At 26.4% G+C, this 25,715-nt stretch overlaps 5 protein-coding genes across 24 annotated transcripts in view; 2 read left to right on the top strand and 3 right to left on the bottom strand.

The window, feature by feature from the left end:
• Positions 1–25,715, bottom strand: part of LOC111690905 (modifier of mdg4-like) — a 44,505-nt gene continuing 18,790 nt past the window's right edge. The window contains exons 5-7 of one of the 18 annotated variants that reach the window (XM_046948993.1): positions 8,174–8,289; positions 7,917–8,063; positions 7,570–7,590 (exon numbers count right to left, since the gene is read on the bottom strand). In XM_046948993.1, the coding sequence (XP_046804949.1) occupies positions 7,585–7,590; positions 7,917–8,063; positions 8,174–8,289 (269 nt within the window). In that variant the 3' untranslated portion in view covers positions 7,570–7,584. Of the gene's footprint in view, positions 516–729; positions 1,079–2,023; positions 3,313–5,648; positions 6,174–6,364; positions 6,566–7,474; positions 7,591–7,723; positions 8,064–8,173; positions 8,290–8,437; positions 8,785–10,403; positions 10,544–10,714; positions 11,164–11,564; positions 12,034–12,148; positions 12,398–21,457; positions 21,907–22,028; positions 23,241–23,447; positions 23,834–24,118; positions 24,237–24,761; positions 25,017–25,715 lie in introns of those variants that run through there. The other 17 variants (XR_006940607.1, XM_046948988.1, XM_023453505.2 and 14 more) reach the window with 17 other exon arrangements.
• Positions 3,818–5,874, bottom strand: LOC111690910. The gene is made up of 3 exons (XM_023453519.2): positions 5,747–5,874; positions 5,144–5,528; positions 3,818–3,945 (listed from the first exon to the last, which is right to left on the bottom strand). Exons 1-2 carry the CDS (start codon positions 5,766–5,768, stop codon positions 5,239–5,241), a joined length of 312 nt encoding a protein of 103 aa, XP_023309287.1. The 5' UTR covers positions 5,769–5,874; the 3' UTR covers positions 3,818–3,945; positions 5,144–5,238.
• LOC124419444 lies at positions 12,406–16,282 on the bottom strand. 3 transcript variants are annotated; one of them, XM_046948996.1, is made up of 3 exons: positions 16,028–16,267; positions 13,589–14,007; positions 12,872–13,019 (listed from the first exon to the last, which is right to left on the bottom strand). In XM_046948996.1, exons 1-3 carry the CDS (start codon positions 16,113–16,115, stop codon positions 13,005–13,007), a joined length of 522 nt encoding a protein of 173 aa, XP_046804952.1. In that variant the 5' UTR covers positions 16,116–16,267; the 3' UTR covers positions 12,872–13,004. The 3 variants fall into 3 exon arrangements, 2 of the variants coding, with proteins under 2 accessions (XP_046804953.1, XP_046804952.1); XM_046948997.1 differs by lacking the exon at positions 13,589–14,007 and having other exon boundaries at positions 12,406–13,019; positions 16,028–16,282; XR_006940609.1 differs by lacking the exons at positions 12,872–13,019; positions 16,028–16,267 and adding an exon at positions 15,494–16,021 and having other exon boundaries at positions 13,876–14,007.
• On the top strand, positions 18,011–18,999 carry LOC111690907 (modifier of mdg4). Its single transcript, XM_023453515.2, has one exon. The coding sequence runs from the start codon at positions 18,127–18,129 to the stop codon at positions 18,721–18,723; it is 597 nt and encodes a 198-aa protein (XP_023309283.2). The 5' UTR covers positions 18,011–18,126; the 3' UTR covers positions 18,724–18,999.
• On the top strand, positions 19,075–20,040 carry LOC111690909. The gene is made up of 2 exons (XM_023453518.2): positions 19,075–19,773; positions 19,832–20,040. The coding sequence occupies exons 1-2, from the start codon at positions 19,563–19,565 to the stop codon at positions 19,948–19,950; spliced, it is 330 nt and encodes a 109-aa protein (XP_023309286.1). The 5' UTR covers positions 19,075–19,562; the 3' UTR covers positions 19,951–20,040.

Here is a 25,715-nt window from a genome sequence, read left to right as displayed (position 1 = left end):
CAAAATTAAAATAACTCCTTAAGTATATTATTGCTATTTAAAAATAAGCGTTTAATATTACCATAACAATTCCTCAAATTATAATAGAAACTAAACAAAAAAAGAACAACCCCTTTACTTCTTACCACTTGATATTTTCAATTCTAATTCTAATACAATAACACAAACAAAGAAATCTTTTAAAGAAATTAGAAAAAAGGAAGAATAAATATTAAGCGTCTCTCTACTTAACACAATTTAAAAAAATGATTGTTCATTTTTTACATCGCCTTGTTCCTTTTTTATTTCGCCAACACCGTGCGTATGCTGAGGATTACGTAAAATGAAATGCTCTATACCGTGGGTATTAATGCGGGTCGTGGCACGTGCCTTACAATGGGCGCTTTTATAACGCGAGCAACGCCAATTAGTGCTTTGTTTCAATTGACGATCCACCACAAACTCAAAACCGCGTATTATTAATTTACGATTTTTCTTTTTGGTATTGCTGAAAACGGCTATATTGGATTTTTTATCTGTTGGGAAGAAATGAAAAACAACCACAAGTAAGTAAATATTAGGAAATGTTTAATGTCATTGTAGTGAAAAGGAAAAGAAACTAAAAATCAATTTTTTATCATATAAAAGAATTTTATAATAAAAATATTTTATTTGTTATTATTTTCTATGAAATAAAAATTAAAGATTTCTTAAATCTTTTGTATTTATAGAATATAAAAGATAGTTTACTGTTCCACTGTAAGAGTTAAGGGTGGTAATATTGTTGCAGTAACTACTGGCTGTGTGTGTTGATTAAAAATTTTAATTTTTTTCAATTTTCTCATATTTGGTTTTTCGCCCGTTTCCACACGCCCATGATTATGTGAACTACTGTGCACGATGCGTCCCTCGTCGGTGTGTAAACGTCCGTGACAATGAAACCAAGTGGTGTATTGGGTGCAACGCCAATACACCTTGTTGCGTACTTTCTTTTCACGCACATAATAGTAACCTTTATGCACTAATTGTGTACGTCCTTTTTGTGAGGTAACATAATGAATATCATCGAGAGTGTTTAGAGTTGTGCTGATATTAAGACCTAAAATATAAAGTGATAAAGAATTAATATTTCTAATCGAAAATAAACAAAAATATTAACAGTTTTTTTTGTAATTTTAATTATTTATACATAGTTGTATTAGTTTAATTGTTTTTTTATAATTTAAATACTTTTTTTGGTTATTTACAAAAAACCTTTTTGTTGTATTCTTTACATTTATTTAAACATTTCTTTTTTATTAATATAATTATTATACAAATAAAAATATATTTAAATTTATAATAACATTGTTTAATAGTTTGTTAATTTTATTTTAATTTTAAATTTAATAAAACTAAAGAAATTTTATATTAAACATTTTTATTTTCTTTATACCAACCTGTTTTCAATTTGTATTTTTTTTTTTTTTTTTGATTTTTTTAACATTTTTCAAAAAATTAATTTATAAGCTTTTGTTGTAATTAATTTATATTGCTCAATTTTATTGAATTGAGTTTTCTTAATATTTTATTTAAACTTATATATATTTTTTTATTTTTTAGTAATTAATAAAACAAATGTACCTGGTGAGAAAGTACGCAGCGGCAGTACTTTAAAAGTGTCTTTTCTACAAAGGTAAATTTGGTTGAATATTTTTTAATGTCTTTTCGTTAATTTGTCATATTAGTTTGTAAGAAAGTGTGAAAACTTTGTAAATGATTCCCGAAGCCCTGTTAGTTCCCAAATTCGAAATTATACTCGTTTTTTTAATTTTGACCAAATAATCTACAAATCATTGGAAAAAAGTAAAACTATTAAAAAATATAAAAAAACAGGAAATTTTGAAAATCCAACGCTAATTTAAATATTCAAATTCGAAATTAAAATTTTGAAAAGTTTTGTTCTAAAAATATAAAGTTTTTAATTTATCGATCAATCAGCTTGTTTCCGGTAGGTAAGTAGTTAACGTTCACTAAATATCAGAACGGATTTTGTGATTTCAATAATAATTTTCAGAGTTATGTTCGTATTCAAATATGTTTCGAACACATATTTTTAAAAAATTTTAATTTTGAAAAATCGAAGTTATATTCGAAAAATATTGAAAGCCACTCAAAATAATCTATAAATTTATTTCGAAAAGCTATAAATTTCTTAAAAACAATTTTGAAAATTCGAATTCAAAACCAGTTTCGAAAAAAACTTAAAAACAGTTCAAAATAATCTGTAGATTACAATGTTATGTTCGTATTCACATATGTTTTTGAAAAATTTTTTTTAAAAATATTAATTTCGAAAAATCGAAGTTATATTCGAAAAATATTTTCAGCTACTCAAAATAATTTATAAATTTATTTCGAAAAGCTATTAATTTCTTAAAAACTATTTCGAAAATTCGAATTCAAAACCAGTTTCAAAAAAAAAACATAAAAACAGTTCAAAATAATCTGTAGATTACAATTGTTTTCTTCAACATTTATTTACTATTTCCTTTGTTATATAATTTTATATTATTTTAAAAATTCCTTTGTTTTTTGTAGAAAAATATCAGATTTTTAAATAAATGTTTCTGTATTCAAAAAAATTCCTATAATTAATTTATTTTTATTCATAATCTAATGATACAGAAATAATAAAAATCAATTTTTTTAAATTTCAAAATTTTGTCGCAGCAAAACAAAAATTCATTTTTCTATTCAAATTATTGCCAGGGAAATCAAAATAAACACTTTCATAGAGAATTTGCTTAGTAGTAACCCAGCTATGGGTTTTGAATTCATATAATTGTATTCACAAATTAAATCATAATTATAAAATAAAACTAAATTAAATGGTTTCAAAAAAAAATTATTACAAAAAAGATTTTTAGAAATCGTTAATTTTTAATCTTACTGCAAATTGTTCACCTCTTCTTTAGTTATGATCCGCTGTTGTATTGACCACCTGATAACCGATTGTATTATCATATTCCACAGTTTCAGCTTTAATTTTAGCCAAATTATAAACTTGATTTTTAGTAGCACCATATTTGTTGCGTTTCAATTCAGCATGAATATGTTCTGCTTTATTGATAATAAACTTGGGTGGTGTTTCCTTTAACATAGTTATGCGAGCAGGACATTTAATTTTCTTGGTAGCCATTGAAGAACAACGCCATAAGATTTTCTTTTTATTTTCACTCATAATCAAAAAACGTACACCATTGGCCATAATGGCGGGTCGTCCTCTTAGAGATTGAGTGAAAAATATTAAAACATCTTCAGGATTAGGCACCACATCATTAGCCAAAACCACTAAAAGAAAAAAATGAAAAAGCAGAAGAAAAAAACAACAAATAATTAGTAAAATGTTTTAATTAGTTTTCTTTTTTTACAATTTAAACTTAAGAAAAAATATTAAACAAATAATAAAGAGCTTTTAAAAGTTTCAAACTTTTTTTTGTATTTTTTTATATTTTATTAAAGTTAATGTTTATTCTAAACAATAATATAAACTATTTTTACAAAATTATCACTTTTGCTGAGAACTTTCTGCGTTTTCTATCAGTTCCATATGGGTTACATTCACAATAACAACTTCCTCAGTATTATTTGTTGCTTCATTAGTAACACCATTATTATCATTTTGATTTGTTTGTACTTGTCTTGAGGCTGCATTTAATTTATTAGTCTGTTTATTGGCCGATTTTATATGACAATGTTTGTGTATTTGACGAAAATCATTTATATCAAATTTATTCATACATATCAAGACCGGACAACGTATACGTCTATAATACCAATGACAGCGCCAAAATAAATTGGTTCTATTTTCATTATTACGAAAATATTTTAAACCATCTAACCACAGCAATTGGCCACCACGTTTTGATACGGAAAATTGTATTTTAGGATGTTTGCCTTTATATTGTCCATGTTGTGAAGATTCTAAGAAAGAGAATTGAAAAAAAAATGATTGTGTTTGTTAGTAAAAATGTAAAATAATTCCAAAGAAATTTTTGTTTGTTTTCTTTGTTTCTTTTTTTTCCTTTAAGTTTTTTTTTATAATTAAATTATTATTTGTTTATTTTAAGTGTTTTTTTGTTTTAATTAAATTTGTTTTTTTTTTCTCCTTTTTATTTTGAACAAAATTTTATCGAAAATGTTATTAAAAACAATATTTGGCATATATTTACAAAGATAATTTACATTATTAATTTGTATTTATAAAAACTAAGAAAATATTGAAATTTTATTATACAGATTTTAGTTTTTTTTGAAATCTTTATGAAAAACGTATTCAGTAACAAAATTTTTAAAATAATTAAACATTTTATAACATTATATGAAAACGTTTAGTTTTTTGAAACATTTAAAAATGTAATGAAAGTAATGAGAAAGCTGCTAAATACGAATCTAAAGTTAAATTTAATACAGAATTTTAAAATTTAGAATTTGAAGTTTTGTAACGTTAGATTTTTTTAATAGAAAACTTTTTCAAATGTATTTTTGTCGATTAGTAAAAGCAGGGAAGTTAGTCTGTAACTCGATTCGAAAGAAAAACTTTTCGAATTTGTATATTAAGTACATTGTGTTTCGAATGCTTTCTCTTTCGAATCGAAATACTAATCGACAGAAATACACGTGAAAAGGTTTTTTATTAAAAAATCTAACGTTTATTCAATTCAAGCTAAAACGTTAAATGTTCTAAAAAATTCTTCCAATTTTAAACATTTTTACATTTTAATAAGAAAACTAAATACTTTATGAAAAAGTTTTAAAATTTGTTCTATAATTTATAATATTAAAAATTGAAATTAAAATGTAACAAAGAAACCAAAATTCAATACCCTCTGTTACTGAATTCGTTATTAAAACAACATTTAGTTAAAATTGTTAAAAAAAAGGTCCCTTAAACTTATAATTAAAATACAATATGTATTTTTCATTTAAATATACAAATGTTTAATCCTAATTCCTTTTTCATAAGAAAACATTTCTATTTTTTAGCCTAAAAATTTAAATAACAATATAAAATTTACATAAACAACTATTAAATATTTATAAAAAAAAAGAAATTTGATAAAGTATATCTTCATTTAGTTTAAAAGTATATATACATACTTGTAAAAAAAACTGTTCTTACTTTGTACATGTGTTTTTTTTTCAGTGTATTTTGGCAGGCATTAAACAAACCTTTTTAGTTTATATTAGCTTCTTAACTTTTACACAAACTCTTTATCAATTTTTAAAAGCCGCCAAAGCAGCTTCACCCATCATATTATGTTCTTTGGCTAGAAAAGGTTTAATTTCAATATCATTGCTGGATACATGGCGATGCTGATGACACAATCTTAAATTTAAAGTATTTTCATCGTATATAGCAATGGCAGGACATTTTTCCTTATAATAATTACTACATTTCCAGTATTGTCGTGAGCCATGTTTTTTATTGCGAAAGAAACGAAAACCATTGATAACCAATAATTTGCCACCATTTTTCTTGGAATCTATAAAATCTATGCGAAAAGCTAAAAAGATAAAACAAAAGAAAAAGAAAATATTAAAACAAAAAAAATTTCATAAACTTAAAATTTATATAAATTTTATAAAAAAGAAAGAAATAAAATTTGTTAAACATTTGTTTTAGATTTTTCATTTAGTTTTCATTTTACATATTGCTATTTATTTAAAATTAAATTGTATATTCTTTGTGTGTTAATGGTTTAAGTGTTTGGTTATTTTCGACCTTTTCTTAATTTAGTCTTCATTTGTTAAAGGATGATTATGACAGCCTTTTATAATACATTTAGAGGGTACTTCTAAGGAGGTTATGGCCCGGGCTTTACAATTGCTATGCCATTTCGAACATTTCCAATAGATATTTGAACCATAAATATTATTCTTAATAAAACGATGACCCTCGAAATATAATAATTTATTGCCTCTAGCAGTATCAGTGTATTTAATATTGCCCCAATCATCTAAGGTACGAGAATTTAAGAATGTTGGCTTGCGTTTAGATAAACCGGTCTTAATAAGACCTGCACCACCACCGCCTCGTTTGAGTGCCACGTTATTACACTTTAAATAGGAATTGTGTAAAAATGTTTCATTTTCCTCCGTAACTTCCAACTTGATGTTAGCCACACTGTATTGGAAGGTGCGTATGGTGTCTGTAAGCAAAAAAAAACATAGAAACGTTTTTTTATATAAGAAATAGTTTTTTAATTTCATTAATAAAATTTTTAATATTTTTGCACATTTAGAGTTTTAGATTAAACGTTTCCATACGATTTTTTATTATTATAGTTATTACTTAGTTTATTTTTAAAAAAATAAATATAAATTACTTAAAACTAATTTGGATTATTTGAGTTATTTACAAATTATTTTCATTATTTCTTTTTAGTGTTAAAACTTTGGACATAAGTAAGTTTTTATCTTTATATGCTTTACGATCAGGATATTTTCTTGTATGATTGTGTTCAAAGGTACGTTGGATTATACGTTCTAAGCCCTGGCTATCACGACCAGTAACGATACGGGCTCGACATAAAGTTATATCCTAAAAAGAGAAACATTAGGAAAAATACTTAATTTGGTTTAAATTTAAGATGAACTTTTAAAACATATTTGTCATATATTTATAAGTCGGATTTATATTATAAAGAACACACCGTTTCTCAAGTCAAAATTTTAATATATTTTTCAACAAATGTAAAGTCTATAGTGTAGTCTATAGTCTAGTCTATAGTGTAGTCTATTCTAGCCTAGTCTAGCCTAGTGTAGTCTATAGTCTAGCCAAGTCTAGTCTACAGTCTACTCTATAGTCTAGTCTATAGTCTAGTCTATATTCTAGTCTATAGTCTAGTCTATATTCTATTCTATATTCTAGTCTATAGTCTAGTCTATAGTCTAGTCTATAGTCTAGTCTATAGTCTAGTCTATAGTCTAGTCTATAGTCTAGTCTATAGTCTAGTCTATAGTCTATAGTCTAGTCTATAGTCTATAGTCTAGTCTATAGTCTATAGTCTAGTCTATAGTCTATAGTCTAGTCTATAGTCTAGTCTATAGTCTAGTCTATAGTCTAGTCTATAGTCTAGTCTATAGTCTAGTCTATTTTCTAGTCTATTTTCTAGTCTATAGTCTAGTCTATAATCTAGTCTAGTCTATAACCTAGTCTATAATCTAGTCTAGTCTATAGTCTAGTCTATTTTCTAGTCTATAGTCTAATCTATAGTCTCGTCTATAGTCTATTGTATATTCTAGTCTATATTCTAGTCTATAGTCTAGTCTATAGTCTAGTTTATAGTCTAGTCTATCTATAGTCCAATCTCTCAAACTGAAATTGGATTCATTCCGAAAATAAAATGTAATTTCAATCGGAATGAATTTTCATTATATGATCATGTATGTATGTATGTATGTATGTATGTATGTATGTATGTATGTATGTATGTATTTGTAAACTCACCTTTTTCGAACAAATCCAATAAGTCCGCGTACTCGATTTACGATTTTTCACAAATTTTTCATTTCCATAAAATAACACCGTACAACCTCTTTGGCCAATAGCTAAAACTGCTAGTTCTGTAGAGATTAATATACATATTAATAAAACTTTTTTAAAAATAAGTTAAACATTAAGTGTTACATTTTAAATAAAATCTGATTTAAAAAAACTATATAAATTATTAATACTTTTGTTTTGAATTTATTGTATGTTTACGCCACACCATTTATAAAAAAACTTTAACTATTTTTTTAACATATATTTACAAAGATTTGTTGAAATAGATTTTGATTTTAATATTTTAGCATATTTCTTTTAACTTTTACAAAATTCTAAGTTTTTAGAATTTTTTTTGAACTTTCTTTTTATTAACACTATTTAAAGATGAAACACTTGATATTACAAAATTTTTTCTATCCTTTCTTGCAGCTTGAAGTTTAGTAAAAGGATTTTTAGGTGTATGATTGTGTTTGCAGTTATATTGGAATATACGCTCCAAACCAAATACATCGCGTCCAGTAACAAGGCGAGCACGACAAATAGTAGCATTCTAAAATTAAAAAGGAAATTATTTTAATAGAATAGATTTGAAATTTAAATATCAAACAATAAAAGTTATTTTGAAAAAAAATTAATGGAAATTTGTCGTTTTAAACTTACCTTTTTCGAACAAATCCAATAGGTACGAGTATCTGTTTTACGATTCTTAACAAATTTTTCATTTTTATACATCAAAATCTGACAACCTCCTTGGCCGGTAATAAATTTGGGATAATCTAAAAAATAATTTCAAAATTATAAATAAAAAGCAGTTAAAGGCTGGAGGAGTTAAGCTTACTATAAAACAAATGCTAACAATAAAAAATAAAAAATAAACATTATTTTCAATTTCTAAATTTCTTAATTTATTGTTATAAACTATATTAGTTTTGCTAATTAATATATTTTTCAAACGATCCATACATGTATTTGTATCATTTTCTTTTTTTATATTTAATTTGTCATCTTTATCCATCATCCACAGAAGCCTCTAATAATAGTTTGCTTTGTTGTTGCTTTCGGAATCAAGGTGACTGTTTAATCTTTTTACTTATTTCCTGTACTAGTTTTGTGTTCTCATTTAAAAGTGCCTCGGCTAAAGCAATTGCTGTAGATTTACGTTTTTTGCGTGTCACCAACTGTGAATGATTATGATGGCATGATTCCAAAACAATCTGTGTAATACCATTCACAACATCAGTCACAACGCGGGCATTACATTTTAAACTGCCCTAGAATGTAAAAAAATAAAAGAAAACAAACAAAAACAAAAGAGATAAAATTGTAATTTGAAATAGAAAAAAAAAATAGTAATACAAAAAACAAATGTTGCAAATTCATATTTTGCATGCATATGCTGGATACTTTAATACTTTATGTTTATAAATTCATTGACAATTTTATATACATATGTATATAAATTTATAATAATTCCAACATTTTATTTAAATTTTTGCATTATTTATTTAAAAATAAATGTTTTCGCCAAAAAATACTTTTGCACAAGTAGTTTTTTTTCAAAAAAAAAGCTCACTTTTAACTAATTTGTGAAAATTTGCATAGAAAAAGTGGATTTTTACAAAAATAGCTTCTTATTTCAAAAAAATTGACTTTTCATAGGATATGACTTTTATTAGAAAAGGTAATTTTTCATAAAAAAATAAACTTTTCTTAATAAGTAGTTCTTCATTTTCAAAAAAAGTGAAAAAGCTAACCATTCTATATAAAAGCTTTTTAAAAAGCTTTGAAAAAAGCTCTATGATCTATGTAAAAAAGTAATTCTCTATGCTCTATGTAAAAAAGTAGTTCTTCAAAAAAGGAGCTTTTCATAAAAAAGTGAAAGAGCCAACTTTTCTGTATAAAAGCTTTTTAAAAAAAGTTGTTTATATGGAAAAAATAAAAAGCTCTATATATGTAAGAAGTTTTTTTTTTATAGAAAATGTACTTTTTTAATAGAAAAATTACTTATCACAGAAAGAGCTTTTTCAAAAAAAGTTAAAAAGTTTTTTGTGTAAAAGTTCTTTTTCTTAAAAAACAGTTTTTCTACAGAAAAAAGAAGAAACTATATTTATGTAAGAAATTTTTAACAAGACTTTTTTCATAAAAAATAAATTTTTCATTAAAAATATAACTTTTTTTATTTTAAAACAAGTACGAAAGTACAGAAGGGCGTGACCGACCATATGATGCCGTACACCAGTTATGAAAAATTTTGGACATACAAGTAATTTTCTGAAGAGGATTTTGTATGGGAACTATGGGTCAAATAAGGACCGATCCTTATGAATTTTGGCAAGATCTTCAAGGCTTGTATAAAACTTAGTTTTTTATCGATATACAGTTATATTTAACATAATTATGGGCTTCGAAGCCCTTTTTGAGGGGTTCTGTTGTATGGAGTTAGGTGAAATAATGAACCGATTTTATTCATTTTCAATAGGCTTCGTCCTTGGGTCAAAAAAGCGTGTGTGCCAAATTTACAAACATCAGCACAAACCCAATATACCCTGCCCACTAAAATGGTGTAGGGTATAAATAGAGCTTTTCAAAAATTTGAGCTTTTTCATATATTTAATGGGGATATTGTTCTATGTAAACGATTTTTCCAATGATAAAGCTTTGTTTGTATGGAAAAGCTTTTTGTCTACAAAAAAGCTCTTTATCTACAAAAAAATCACATTTTTATGAAAAATCACTTTCTATTAAAAAAATTGCTAGAATAGATAAAGCTTTTTACTCTTTCAATAGAGAAACAGCCTTCACGCAGAAAATTTTAATGAAAAAAAGTTTCTTAAAAAAGTTTTTAAAGAAAAAAGTTTAAAAGAAAAAAGTTCCAAATACTTCTACTTACCTTTTTGGCACATATCCAGTATGTTTTCACACCACTTTTGCGATTTTTAACAAAATTATAACCCTTATAGGCCAAAAGAGTGCAGCCCCGTTGACCATTTATAAATGAAAAATCACCATGTTCCACCTTAATAATGCCACCTGCAATATAGAAAAAGAAAAATATTAGAAAAAAAAATGCAAATAAAGGGAAAAGCTTTCAAGAAATTCCCAAACCAACCCAATTAAAATTAATTAAGAATTGTTTTGTTTTTTTTTTTTAATTTAAAAATAAATTAATAACATTTTAAAGTTTATTATCGAAATTTTGCCATGAAAACACAGAGAGAGAAAAAGAGAAAAAAAACAAATTTTAAACTTTAAACACCAATTATTTTCTAATAATTTGCTTAAACTCAAAAATTAAAAGAAAATGATGATGATGATTGGTGTTAAACATACATAATGTTTGGCGACTACATTTCTATATGTATTGGCTAGATAATAAAGAACGAACGTTAAAATATTGTCTGCATAAGAAGGTCCCATTAAGTTCCGTTAAAACGGTGGATGATTGTGTTTGCCACATTTAAGTACCACATCATGACGAAAGTCTTCATCTATAGTGACAGCACGAGCCTTGCATTTATGAATACCTGCACGAGCACAAGACCAATAGGTTTTATTGCCCGAAGCTTTATTTCGCGTAAATGTATAGTCACCAACCTTAAGTTTACGACTGCCACGAAAGCCGGTTATATAGGTGATGAAAAAGTTGCCAACTAAAGGAGAAATTAAACAAGAAAATAAAAAAATGATTAATAAAAGTTTTAGAGTGTAAAAAAATGTCAATAAAATATTCATATATAAAAATAAGAATAAGTGGAACGTGAAATCGAAAACTTACTTATTCTTTCTTTAGTTGTTTTTATTAAACGTTAAAATCAAATTTTTTTTATTGTTATAAATTTGGATAAATGTTTAGATCTTATTTTAGTTTTGAAAATAAAAAATTACAAAAAATTTCCAGTAAAAACTGTTAAACCATTAAATAATTTATTAATTATTTTTAAATTAAATTAAAATTATTATTATTTAATAATCGTTATGTCGTTAATTTTACAATTGTTAAATTATATATTAAAGTTAATTAAAATTATATTCATTTATGTAAATTATGTTTTACATTTAATTAAACCGTTAATTGATCTGTTTGTTTTATTTTTCATCTTTAATATCCATCTTTTCTTTGGGATCTTTTTTTGCATTCTGTTCGGCTTTTAGAGTCTTAAGAGAACCATATTTTCTAGCCTGTGTTATGACCTCATGATTATGTTCGCTGTTTAATACTGTCAAAATGTTGCTTTTGGTTTTTATGCGAGCCCTACAACGTAACACTGCAAATTGGCTGCAACGCCAATAAGTAACATCCTCCCGGGTGACATGACGATTAAAGGTATGCTGCTTTAGCAGCAATTGTTTTGTGCCATATTTACTGACCACAAATACTGGACCATTGTTGCTATTGCGTAAACTGGCTGATGAGAGACGTTGGACACATGACGTAGCAGACGTTTCTGCATCTTCAGCTACTACACCATCTAGTTCTGGAACTTGAGCTTGTATAACTACCTGATCATAGAAAGCATTTTCTAAATATTATGTTTAGCAAATGAAAAGAGAAAAGAAAAGATAAATAAATTAATAAAATATTTTCTTTATTTAAAAATAAGGTTTTGTTAACAATAAAACACATTATTTTTTAGATATAACAGTTTATGTTTTTATATTTGTTGTTTATTTATTAAAAATATTCATCATTTATTAAACATTCATTAAGATGGATTTTACATTTAATTAGCTGACCACCCTTGAGATCACTCAACACCAAATAGGCTGGGCAATTAAGGGTTAAACAATTCCAATAACTGCGGTAGGCGGTTGAACGTGTTTTTTGATATCTTTTGCCATTATAATCAATATATTCCACATTACCACATTTAATTATTTGTATTTCTAAAAAGGTTTACAAAAAGATATAAAAAATCAGGTATTAACTAAAGCTTAAACTAAAAATTATAATAATACACATTTTTAAGGTTTAAGTAAACAACTAAGTAAATATTAAATGCTACTTTATTTAATGGGTCTAATGATTTTTTTAAAAACGTATTACTTTTATTAATATGTAGTTAATCTTATATACATTAATTTAATATAAATTATTTATGAATAGCAGTGGCAATGTTTTGTTTTCTTTTCTAAAACAATTTTAAACGTTGTGGCAAAAGACCATCTATCTTTATTAAGTTAGCGGGCAGTGCATCTTCGGTAAATTTGGGTGGATGATTGTGCGGATTCTTTCCCAATTTCAAACCGCCTTCTACTTTTGTTATACATCTAGCAGTGCATTTATTTTCCGATACACGTTTACCATTACCACTGGAACAGATCCAATTGATGGTCGAACGAAAACTGGCTTCTTTTTTGTACATATAACCACGGAATATAAGATTTAAGCCCTGTTTTTGATTGCGCATATAATGATAGGTTTCGTTTTCCAACCACACACCAATGGGCAAAGGTAACATGAAATAATTGGCTTTTGGCGAAAGTAAAGTTTTCACTGTGGCAGTAGCTGTAAGTATTTTAGTTCAAGAATTAGTTGAATTGTATTGATCTTATAGTTTTATTTTAATTGTTATTAGTTTTAGAAAGAAAACACTTTAATAATTTCTGTTTAAAACATTTATTTTATTGTTAATTGTTAGTGTTTTAAGCTGGGCTTTTATTAATTTTCTTTTGTGAATCATGAATTCAACTGACTGCAAATCTATTGTATTATGTTGGAAAATTTAAATTTATTTTAAAAAAGTTTAAAGCTTTTAAATCTAAATCTAGTGAATTCAAACTTATTTTTAAACACTACATCTTTTGTTTTAACGTTTTTAAATATATTTAAAGATTCCATCAAATCTGTCTTTGAAAATACTAAAGATATTTTCACTAACATTAACAATAGTTTAAAGGCCATAAACAATTGCTAAAATTTGTGAAAAATTTTAATAATTTTCTAAAAAATTGTTTTTCAAGCTTTTGGAGATATAAAAGCTGTCCCTTTTAATAAAAATTAAACATGTAAATGCTTTTTTAAAAAACAACCTATCACATAAATAAAAAATTTTAACTATAAATTCATTTAGTTACATGAGCTATACACTCATCGTCAGGATCTTCTTTCTTTATTTGTAATTCTTCTTGTTGAGCATACTCTTGCTGCTGTTGTTGTTGATCATGCTGCGGCAATTTTTTAACTTTTTTACGTCTTACATCTTGCTTACAAGCTTTCGTTGGTATATTTGGTAATTTATACAGGTTTTCAGCACTATTACTCCAAGATTTGAGTAATTTTTTGCCACAATTAATTTTTTCATATTCCCTTTCATGAGTATGTATGCCAGCAGTTTTTATCAAACCAAAAGCATCTATAATCAGGCGAGCTTTACAACTAAATTTCAGGAAACGAAAACAACGCCAATAATTTTTACGATTATTACGATATAGATAATTGTCTAAAATGACTAAGGGAGTACCGCGTGGCGTGTAAATATATTCCAAAATATTAACTGTAATTAAGAAAATAATTATTTGTATAAGGTTATTATAAAAACTACAAAGCTAGTGCAGCAGTATTATTAATAAAAAAAAGTGCTTCTAACTAACAACTGCTATCCCTTCTGAGGAATTAAACATAAAAAGTTAGCAGCTGCTCGTTTTCTTTATGAATAATCTGTAAAAAACTAAAATAAAGTAATTTTTCCTTAATGATAACTTAATTTTATTTAATTATTTATTTGTAATATAAATTATATGTTATATTTAAAATTTCACATCCTTTTGAGATCATTTAGTTAGGGCTCTTTTACAGCTTGATTTTAAACATGTAGAAGCCTGCTGAATAACACAAAAATTGTTATAAATAATGAAATCATTCATACATTTAAATATTTTAATTTCTATGAAAATAACAATTATTTAACCCTCCGTCATGCGCATGTATCTGGCCAGATATTTTACGAATTTAACTGTGATTTTAATATATTTCTAATTTGGTTAGGGGTTTGAGTCTCCAGGTACCTTATACAAATATTGCTAGATATCGTAATATTGTTACTAAAATGGCATATTTTTCATATAAATGTACTGAAATACATAGTGTATCTCGCCAGATACATGCGCTATTTACGTGACTACTGGAACATGTGCATGACGGAGGGTTAACAAAATACCTCTATAAAGTTGTGAGACGTGTACAGTTCTAAAAAATAAAATAAATGAGAAAATATAGTCGGACGTGGCCGAACTATTCTAAGTAAGGAACCGATTTTAACCATATTCAACAAATTGCTTCCTTGGACCAAAAAGCATATCAGTCAAATTTAATAAAACTATCCTAAAAATTGCCGAAGTTTACGCACAATTCAATACAGTAGTGTAGGATATAAAACTCTTTACGTACGTGGTAAAGTTAGCTGTTGCTGTTGATTTACAATAATCTTAATGTTCTCGACCTAACATATCTTGGCGTTCCCACGACAATCGGTTCTTCGCACCGGAACGACTCGGAGTTCAACGAACAATGACCAACACAGCCACACCGACTTTACACTTTACATACTTTGGATTAATTTTAATTATACATAGATATTTATTTATTTATTATTTTATATATTTACACATGTAGTCATAAAGATAAGAAGTGTATATGTTTGGTTTATTAAACACATTTCCCATACAAAATTCCTAAAATAAAACATCAATAACTTTATTAAGCATTTATAAATACCAGTGCCAATATAATGTTGTCCAGGATATGATAATAACATGCTGACATCATTAGCCCAGCTGATCATTGTTTACAACTTTTTATACAGACTTAAACCATGACAAATTTACTTTTGCTCTCGTACCTTATTAAATAATCCATTAAATCAATTAACTATTAACATTGATGTCAATAGGATTTTTTACAAATGCCCATTGTTGTTTACATTTTTTTATAATTTTGAAACATCAAATTAAGGCAATAATTTAAATAAAGTCATAACTTACCCCCTTTTTTGGCGCCAAACTTTAAATGATAGTATTTAGTGTATTTATAAAATTTTATTTTAATATTTTTATATTTTATTAATATTCTTTAATAGGGTTATTCTCTTCGTTATACACAAATAAACAACATAAATACATATTTATAGCACGTTTTTGCACTTTTTTGTTTTATTTTTAAAAAAGAATTTAGTTTGTTATGATTTTTTAATGAATCTGTACTACAAAAAGCAAAACAAAACAAAATTTATAAATTCGCCGTGGCATACAAATCATTAACTGTGCTATTGAATCAAAGCGAATATGCATTCTTTTTTTATTGAAAAGAACAAAAAAAAACTTGTCTCACAAAAACAACACTTAATATGGCTTGCTAAATAGATTTTGTTTTTATTACCAAAAACTATAATTGCTTATATATTTCTACTAATTTTTTAAATGTTTTCATGTTAAATTTAAGATTATTATCATATTAAACACAAGTTATAATAATTAATATATTTTAATTAAACACATATTTTCCATAAAATAATTTACTTATTGTATATTTTTTTGCGGCTGGCCAATGAGGCCATCGTTTTTTTAAGGTCCAACATTTAAAACCAATTATAGATGTTTTAAACATGTAATTTCTACACAAATTTTATTTAATAACTAATAACAACACTTAATTTATAGATTTCTAATGTTTTAATTAATTTTTATTTATTTTAAATACATTTTTTTGATAATTTTCTGATTTTTTTACGGCATACACAGCACAACACAACACGGCGAAATTTATTAACTATTATAAAATTGTAATAGATTACACAAAATGGCGTAAGTTATTAAATGACAGGAATGTTAAAAAAACAAGTAATTGCCAACTTTATTAAATTTAATATAGTTGGCAAATCCTGTCTCATATAACAATAACTAATACTTTACTAAATTTTATAAACTTTATTCGATTTTTTAGTATTTCAATAAAAATTTTAATTTCCTAACATAATTTTAAGTTGTTTTATTTCTGATTTTTGCTTTAAAACTTCTTTTTGATGTGTATTTAATGGTATTTTATTTATTTTTGTAGCCGAAGAAAAACTTCAACAATTACTGGAGCAATCTGCTGGAAATCGTAAAATTCGTAAGTATGTGAAGACATCATCACAAAATGAATTTCCCTCAATGGATAAAATTATTGAGGCTATTGGCGGACAGCAAGGTCTTTCTCCAAAATATGAATATAGCAAAAGTACTATGAAATTAATTATAGATGGACAACTTTACCTTTATGTTTCCAGAAAAGGTAAATTCAGCATATATCGCTGTAGCAATCAATTAAAGAAAAAAGAGTGTTTGGCTACAGCTGTTTTGTATAAAAATAAAGTTTATTACTTGAATGACAAACACTCCCATAAATTAGCCGTTAAACCCGTTCCATCAACTATAACATCACCAAAACCAAAGGTAGTGAAAACAGCAACAGCTGTTGCACCCGAAAAAGAACTATCGGTCAAACTGCTGCAACAACAACCCTCAGCAAAACCAGTCAAAAATGTAGCTCTTTGCCAGAAACCGCTAGAGAATAAAAGTCCAAAAGACCTTTTAGAGGCAAAAGACCCAACACCTAAAGTTGTTGATGAGAAATCCATTCCAGATTATTTACAAATGAAGATTAAGGAAGAAAATGATGAATCTTTGGAATTTACCGCTGAAGTTCCTGCAAATACGCCAGCTGTTCTAGATGATCCAAATGCGTTCCGTGAAAAAATCAAAGAACGTTTACAGCGACGTTTAATTCGCAAGATTAAGAAAAATACAAAAGTAGTGAAATTGTAGATTGAAGAAAAACTTGTCCAAAAAATAATTAATTTTAAAAAGTTCTACATTTAGACCTTTAAACAAACAGTACATATAGTGGAATGTCCAAATGTAATAACCCAAATTACTTCCCGCCAGTCTGTGACCTCTAGTAATGTTATGATGCAATGATTGAATATGGAAGGGTTTTGGTTAAAAATTAAGAAAGTAATTTTTAAAGATTATTATCATCATGATATGTAATGGCCAGTCTTATTCTTAGCCAATTGGTAGACTTTAAGGTGGGTATAATACACACTAAGTGATGTAGGTTCTACAATTCTATCACACAATTCTATCATTATTTTATTATTTTTTCTATATAAAATGTACTACACATGAATTATCTCAATATCAAAACTGTCAAATTTCATGAATAAAAATTAATGAATTTGTCTTAAACTTCATCTTGTACTTATTCGCCTTGGTTGTATTTTTATCACTTTAGTAGTATTTTTCCAACTGTGTTTACTAATAGTTAATACAAAAATTAAAGTAGTGACGCGTGTGATTTACTTTGCTAATTTTCTTTTTTTTATTATTTTCCTATGTTATTTTAATAAAGAATTTATTTAAACCTTTACCAACTACTTGTTTTATTTATTTTAATTAATAACTTATCTCATTTTTTTGTAATTTAATTGGCTAAATATTTTGTTTAATATTATTGTTTAGATTTGGATGATGATGCTTCAAATTTGCATGATTTATTGCGGGAGTCATCAACCAGTCGTGGACCTGCCAGAAGAGGCAGGCCACGTAAGGATCCAAGGACTGCTCCCAGAACCACAATGAAAATAATAGGTAAAATCACTGAAGCCATTAACAATCATCAAGGACAACCTATTTTGTATGCTTCCACCACTAAAGGTACCATGAAATTAGTGGTAGATGGTCATCATTTCCGCTATTCATTCCGTAAGGGTAAATATACTATATTCCAGTGTTGCTACAAAGAAAACAAAGAGGAATGCATGGTGCGCGTAGTTACCGATCAAAAGTTGGTCTATCCCTTGGATGGTGAGCATATACATTTCGTACAGGCCACTGATAAAAGTGTGACATCGGTAAAATTCACACCCGGCGAGGAACCAGAGCCGGAATTTGTTACTATAACAGATGTGCAGCATATTGAAGCACCTGTTCAGCCTGAACAAGAGCATGTTGCTTTAAACATTGGCGATTTAATACCACAACCCATACAAACAAATGTTAAGTTGGAGAATACAACCTCACAAGAAACATTGGAATTTAATGCAGAATTAAGTGGTGAAAAGTCACCAGAGGTTACTAAGTCAAAGGAAGTTACTCCGACCGATGATCCCAATGAGTTTCGCGAAAAAATTAAAAAACGTTTACAAAAAGCCTTGTTAGGCAAAAAGAAATAAAAAAGAAATAGTTGTGTGGGCACCTGGAGAAATTTTAGATACATATGTTAAAAATCAATTAACCATATTGTATTTCTTTATTTGATCAACATTTTATCATGCAGTGGATTTACGCTGTATCTTTTGGTATTTCTGATTCATTGAATAATTTTAATATAGTATTTGATTCACAGCTAATTAATGAAGATTTCTTTGGTGCATTAAATTCAATATTTTATGATTGACAAATATATTTTTAATTAAGGCCGAACCCGAACTTTGAACAATATACAATTTTTTGTAGTTTTGAGATTTTTTTAAATAAAAAAATCCAATGGGTTTTTATAATTATTGAAATTTTTTTAGTGAATTTCACAAAAATAAATTTTGTTTTTGGAAAATTTTTAAAAATCTTATTTTCTATAAAAAACAAATACATAAAATTTTAATAAAAATTATAACTTCTGGAAAAAAAACTACACAATATTAGTAAAAAAACTGATTAATTATAATCAGCTACAAACTCTGGTTAAGTCCCAATTTCTTAAAGCATAGTTATTATTATTATTATTTATGTAATAATATTTAAATATGTTAATTACTAAAACTTTTACCAAGACTTTGCGGAAATGGGTGTAAATTTAAAATTATTTTAAACTTATAATTAAGTAAATTCTTTTCATATTTTCTTTAAATATTCTAATAAATGACAATAAATAAAAAGAAAACAAAACTATTTACTCCTCCAAACACTATGACAAAAAATAGTCTTCTATTTATTTCGAAAAAAACAACAAAACTAAAATTAAAAATATTGTTTCTCTCACTTTTTCTTTAATTTTCTATTTTCTTTTGCAGTTATGCAACACGTCCGTAATTGTGGCCCCCAATTGTTTATCATCAGCCGCAAGGGGGGCACATTACTGGCCATTAATGATTTTATTTATAGATCCAATTTGAAAAGATTTGGTCCCATGGGTGATAAGGTTTACTGGGAATGTATTCACAATCGTTCGAAAAAATGTCGCAGTCGTTTGAAAACTATTGGCGATGATTTGTATGTGACCAATGGTAGGTGTTTAATTTGTATGATTTTTTTAATTCTTTAAACTTTTTCTTATTTTTATAGATATACACAATCATTCCGGTGATGGTCAACGCATTGAGTTGGCCAGAAGATCGGGTATGTTGATCTATAAAAAGTTTAGTGCAATTGGTTTAATACCAAATAAACCACCTTTTCAATGAGTATTATTTCTTATGTTTATTCAAATGTTATCAATGTAAATAGTCATACAATTTACGAAAAGTTTTTGTATTTTAGTAAACATGTAAAAAGCATTGATTTTATTTCTTGACCTATTAACTGTTTAATGGCTATTTATATAAAATAAATTATTTAATAGGAATTTAAAAAATGTTATATTGTTGTTATGAAATGTTTATTTTTTTCATGAAATATTTCAATTCGATGTAAAACTCTTTCCAAATTTTAATATATATTTTTATATATTTTTTTGTTACAGCTTTTGGATATGTTAATTTATAAAAACCATTTATTTCACAACTGATTTCAAATTTATTTGACTCGTTGTAGCAATTTTTTTTAATTCATACATTTGTTCTATAAACCTTTGATAAATGATGAATAATGAATAACCCTTAGCGTCTTACTCCTATATTCATAAATACTTAATAAAGTTGCTGGTTGTAACATAACCGATTAATTGCCCATATTCTGCATTTCAATTTGAATCGAAATTTTCTGGTATTCTGGTATTCTGCATTTCGATTCGACTCTCCGCCACATAAACAACAACTTACAAAAATGTAATTAAGATCGAAATGCAGAATACACACAATCGTAAAGCATTGAAACGAAATGGAATTGCTTCTTCTTTTTCTTCCGATTCCGTATATCTTAAAAAAGGAGATTATTATTCGAATTGAAATGCAGAATAGAGATGATGATTAGCATTTGGAATTGTTGATAAATATCTATTGCCGGCTCTTTTGTTAGCTTTGTTGATCAGCTAAAATGTTTGGGAATTTATATAGATAAACGTTTGACTTTTAAAAATCATATTGATCATTTATGATTATGTTAAACATTTTCTTGGTCATTTATAGTTAGAACGGCGAGGTCTTGGAAATGTTTACCTTTAGAACTGAGAGTATTTTCGCAGTCGAATAATGTTTTTCGGCTTAAACTTATGAGGTTCTTATCATAATCTATTTATTATAACAAATGTATTTATATTGACAATTACTATTACTTAACTATTAGGGTAATTATGCTTAATTTATCTTAATTCCAATTCTCAATATATACATGAAAATTATATATCATACCAAAGAGATATGTTCAAATCGCAATTAATATACGGACTTTGTAAAGCATTAAGTTTTTATTACTTTTATAATTTCACAAATTTACTTTTGCAGAAAAAAATCAATTTTATCAGTTTGTTTTAACATAAATTTGTTTTTTTTCGAAAAGAGGGATTTTTGCAAAATCTTTATAATAAAACTAATTTGAGTATAACACAAGTTTTTATTAAAAACAAATTTTATTAAAAAAACATTTACTTCACTAACATAAAAGTTTGATTTAACAAAACAAAAAACGCACATGAAACATAAAAGTTTAAATTTTTCATTTTGGTAACTGATTGTGATTTAAAAATGTTCAGTTTTCTTTAAATTCAAACTAAAATAAACGTAAATTGAAACAAATCAATATTATTTGGTTTGTTTCTAAGAGACTTAAAGAGCTTTCTAAATTGTTTACATTTAAGTAAAAACTAAAATTATATTAATTAATAGACTAAAAAAATAATAATACAACATAAAATGAGTTTAACTGTGACAGCTACTTTTCGTTTAATACTTACTTGACCCCAAACATTTGAATATATTTAATTTAATGTGTATGAAAAGGATGGGTTATTCTATAACGAATATCACCACCAATCTGTTTTGTACAGGCCCGAGCTTTACACAAATACTTAACATACATGGAACAACGCCAACTGGACACATAAGCTGATTTGTTTTTAGGTTTTGTATCACAAACAAATGAATAATTTTCAATTAATAAAATTGGACGAGATTTTTTTGATAAACCAAAATTAGCACACAATTGAAAATTCTCCGATAAAGTATCTGGTGAATGGCAGTTGAAAGTTTTGTGTTCCAATTTACCTACAAATAGAAAAATGTAATACAAAGAAGAATGAGATAAAGTAATACATAACAATATTCTGAGAAATGGTGTTATAAGTTATAATTATTTATAAGAAATTTACTTTACATAAAAATCTGTCTGTTGTAATACAAAACATGATATTTTATTAAAATTTGCTTTTTATATACATACAAGAAAATAATAAAAAAATACTAAACATTTGACGAGTTACAAAAAGAGAATAGTTTGTCAGAAATGAATACAAAATAAAAGATTTTAAAAAGGTGAAACTGATGTTTATGCTGATGATATATAGCTTAAATATATATTTTTTTTAAATTTATTAAAAACTATTTTGATTGCTACTTAAAATTTATTACTGCTTAATGGTCAAAACAAAATGGGTACTAAAACTTTTTGTACTTCACAATTTTTAAAATAAAATTAAAACTGACCATTTTAATACAAAAATTTAAACATTAAAATACATATATGAGACACCATATACAAAATATACTTAAATTATAGAATATTTTTTAGACCAATTCTCTTAAGGCCGGGTATATAAAACAAATAAGTGACAAACTTCTATTATAATAAAATTTTTTGGAAAAACAAAATAAATTCCTGATAATACGTGTTAAACATAAACAATAAGCTCATAGAATAATCTAAACTAATTATTAGTTTACACTAAGAGGCAAATGTCCACCAATTTAGCATAGTACAAAAAAAAACATCTTAAAAATAATTTGTAAATTGTCATTCACTTAATATTCTCTATCCTCTTAATGAGGAGGAGACTGTTTGAAAACTCCATTAGCTGGATTGATTCCCATATTATTTGTGGTACTCGATGAAGAAGAATCACTGCGTAAAAATGCTGGTATGGAGGGCATTGCATTTGAATTTGTTGTAGTCGTTGTACCCGCCATAATGGCAGTAGCCGTAGTCACACACGATGCTGATTGCTCTTTGCCACTACCACCACCGGATGTATAAGCCAGCATTAGAGGAACTGGTGAACTAGTTAAAGACATTGGAAAATTAGCTGGAAATTTTAAATCCGACTGATTAAAACAACTTAAATTTTTGGCAGAACAATACAATTGACACGAAGGCAAAAGTTCTTTGTGACGTCGTTTGATGTGACTTAAGAAATTTCCAGTTGATTTGGTGGTGCCAGAAATAGTGCCATAACAAGTGGTACAGGTGGCTTGTATACCTCCTGGTGTTTTAGGATGCGGACGTATGTCGCTGTAAAATTTACCATCCAATATTTTGGGTAGATTTAATGGTTTACGGAAATCATCAAGCGCGCCAGAGCCAGTAAACGATCTTATCTTTAAAGCTGCAAATATAATACAAGAAAAAGTGTGTTAGTAAAATTTTTAAAATTAATGGAAATTTTATATTAAAATAGAGAAAAATAAAAACCAAACAAGTTTATTCTTTTTTATTTTTTTAAATTTTTTACTAATAGTAAATATATGTAATTTCGTTGTGTATTTTTATTTAAATATATAAACTAAATTTATTTCTTTTTTTTTTTTTGTACATAATGTTAAATAAATTAATACTATAATTTAAACCAAAACTAATCGCTCAATAGCCCCACCATACTACGCATTAGACTAATTTTACTATCTTCTATGCTAAAATCTGGTGTCATTTCTATTAAATTATCGGTTTTCATTTCGGGATCATGAGTATGCGGTGAACCAGCTACCCGTATTGAAACATCATCATTGACTTTAGAGGTAACCACAGTGGCACGACAACCATACTTAACATAACGTGAACAACGCCAAAATATATTCTTATGACTCTGACGATTTTCCACATAACGATAACCGTTATAGATTAACATAACACGTCCTCTTTGTGTTGTGGAATATTGTATATAAGTGGTGGCATTTTTATCCTCAAATATGTATTTGATATCTGTAAGTAAAAATAATTATTTTAATTAGTAAAATCATCAAAGTTAACAGCAATACATAAAAAATCGTATTAATATTATAACACAAATAAGATTTTGTTCAATTTCAATTAGTTTTTTTTTTTTTTTTTGGCGCTTTTATATTTATATGAACATGATGTCGGACATTGGATGTTTTTCTTTTTACAAACTTTATAAAACTTATAGCGATTTAATTATTAGAAACAAATTTAACAAAATAAGAAACATAAATGAATTATTTTAAAAGGTGTTTTATGTTTTTCAACCTCAGCTATGCAGATGTTGTCGATTTAGATATGTTGACAATTTTTTGTTCAATAAAACGTTTTACCATATTGCTATCAATAGTTTCGCCACGCAAAGTGAATACTTGGACAACATGAGCTAAAAGAATAAATCAAATAAGAAAAAATGAGTTAGTATTTAAAAGGAGGTAAATTAAGGATAAAATAAATAAAGCTAGCTTATTAAAATATGTAATTTACAACAAAATAGATAGAATAGACAAGTTTTTTCATGGACTATAAAGATTTCTTTAGACTACAGTGCGGGTCGATAGAAATCGTTTCGACTAGAGTATATTCTAGACTATATCAAGACAAGTCTTACCACCATAATCAAAAATGCTTAATAAAGTTATTAATGGTTTATTGTAGGAATTTTGTTTGAAAATGTGCGTAATAAACCTAAAATAAGCGATTAACATCTTTATGAATACGGGTGTTAGACTGTATTCTCTACTAAAAACCAAACTATAGTTTAAACTTAAGATTATAAGTGACATTAAAATATATTTTAAATATTATAAATTCGAATAATTTCACTTGTGTAAGTTAGGCTTTTGTAATCTTCAACAAAAAATTATTTTAAAGTAATCATAACAAAAAATACCAACAAAAGAATACTTACTTATCATGGATTTTAATATATCTTCATTTAATAGTTTCAAATAGTCCTTTGAACCGGACTTGGCCACCTTTTCCAAGTTCTCCAAACCAAATACCAAATCACTTAAACGCGAAGTATAAATGCATGCATTTGGTATAAATATTTTCATTAAATCATTTTTAGCCACATAAACTCTACTACCAGCACACAAGGGAATTTTACCAGACGGTACTTTAGCAGGAGCAGCTGCTGGTGGTTTTTTGACTAAAGGAGCAGCTGGAAAAAAGGAACAATAAAATATTGGCAAAATAAGTCAACAATAAACACAAGGCACAATTTATAATAACTAAGATAAAATAAAACACATTAAACTAGCAATTTGTTCTTAGATTTAAAGATAATTTATTTTATTAAAAAAATGCTTTTTCTTATATTTGTTTATATCGGTGAATTGATAGTCTACCACCAACAAAACTTTTAATAATTAACTAGTTTTTTATTTATAAATTCTTTAGAAAACATTTGAAATATAATATGAAACACTTAAAGCACAAAACTAACACTAAAATTATGAGTATAGTTTAAAATTTTATAAAACTTGAATATTTTTACACAAAACTATTGAAATATTTCCAAAAATCACTATCAGTGTTTTCTTCTTCTTTTTCTTTTCTGTCTTCCTAATTGTCAAAACATGCAATCAGACGCAGCAGAGATAATTTGACATTATCACTGACAACAGCTAATACAAACAATTTTAGCTAGTGTTGCATTTTAGTGTAACAAATTTATTTTTTTCATATTTTTTTTATAATATAATCATAATTTAATTGGAAATAATTTAACATTTAATAATATTATTAAATGTTTTTATTTTATTCTAATGCATGCTTTAATTTGTTTATTATATGTAAATATTTTTTCTCTTAACAACACTGTTTATAACATTTCGACGCCTTGTTGTTGGCTGTCAAT

Source organism: Lucilia cuprina, chromosome 4, assembly GCF_022045245.1.
Source record: "Lucilia cuprina isolate Lc7/37 chromosome 4, ASM2204524v1, whole genome shotgun sequence".
NCBI classification, from domain to species: domain Eukaryota; kingdom Metazoa; phylum Arthropoda; class Insecta; order Diptera; family Calliphoridae; genus Lucilia; species Lucilia cuprina.
The sequence above is the reverse complement of the archived record's forward strand: the minus strand, read 5'-3'. Positions and strand labels throughout refer to the sequence as shown.

What these genes read in the sequence shown, in the direction of transcription:
- LOC111690909 (XM_023453518.2), top strand. Translation starts at nt 19,563, where the DNA reads ATGCAACACGTCCGTAATTGTGGCCCCCAATTGTTTATCATCAGCCGC. An exon ending in TGATTTGTATGTGACCAATG is followed by an intron (nt 19,774 to 19,831) that starts GTAGGTGTTTAA and finishes TTATTTTTATAG; the next exon opens with ATATACACAATCATTCCGGT.
- LOC111690910 (XM_023453519.2), bottom strand. Translation starts at nt 5,768, where the DNA reads ATGAAGACTAAATTAAGAAAAG. An exon ending in GAAGACTAAATTAAGAAAAG is followed by an intron (nt 5,529 to 5,746) that starts GTCGAAAATAAC and finishes TTATCTTTTTAG; the next exon opens with CTTTTCGCATAGATTTTATA.
- LOC124419444 (XM_046948996.1), bottom strand. Translation starts at nt 16,115, where the DNA reads ATGTTTAAAACATCTATAATTGGTTTTAAATGTTGGACCTTAAAAAAA. An exon ending in CGCAAAAAAATATACAATAA is followed by an intron (nt 14,008 to 16,027) that starts GTAAATTATTTT and finishes TCTTAATTACAG; the next exon opens with TTAATATTTTGGAATATATT.
- LOC111690907 (XM_023453515.2), top strand. Translation starts at nt 18,127, where the DNA reads ATGAAAATAATAGGTAAAATCACTGAAGCCATTAACAATCATCAAGGA.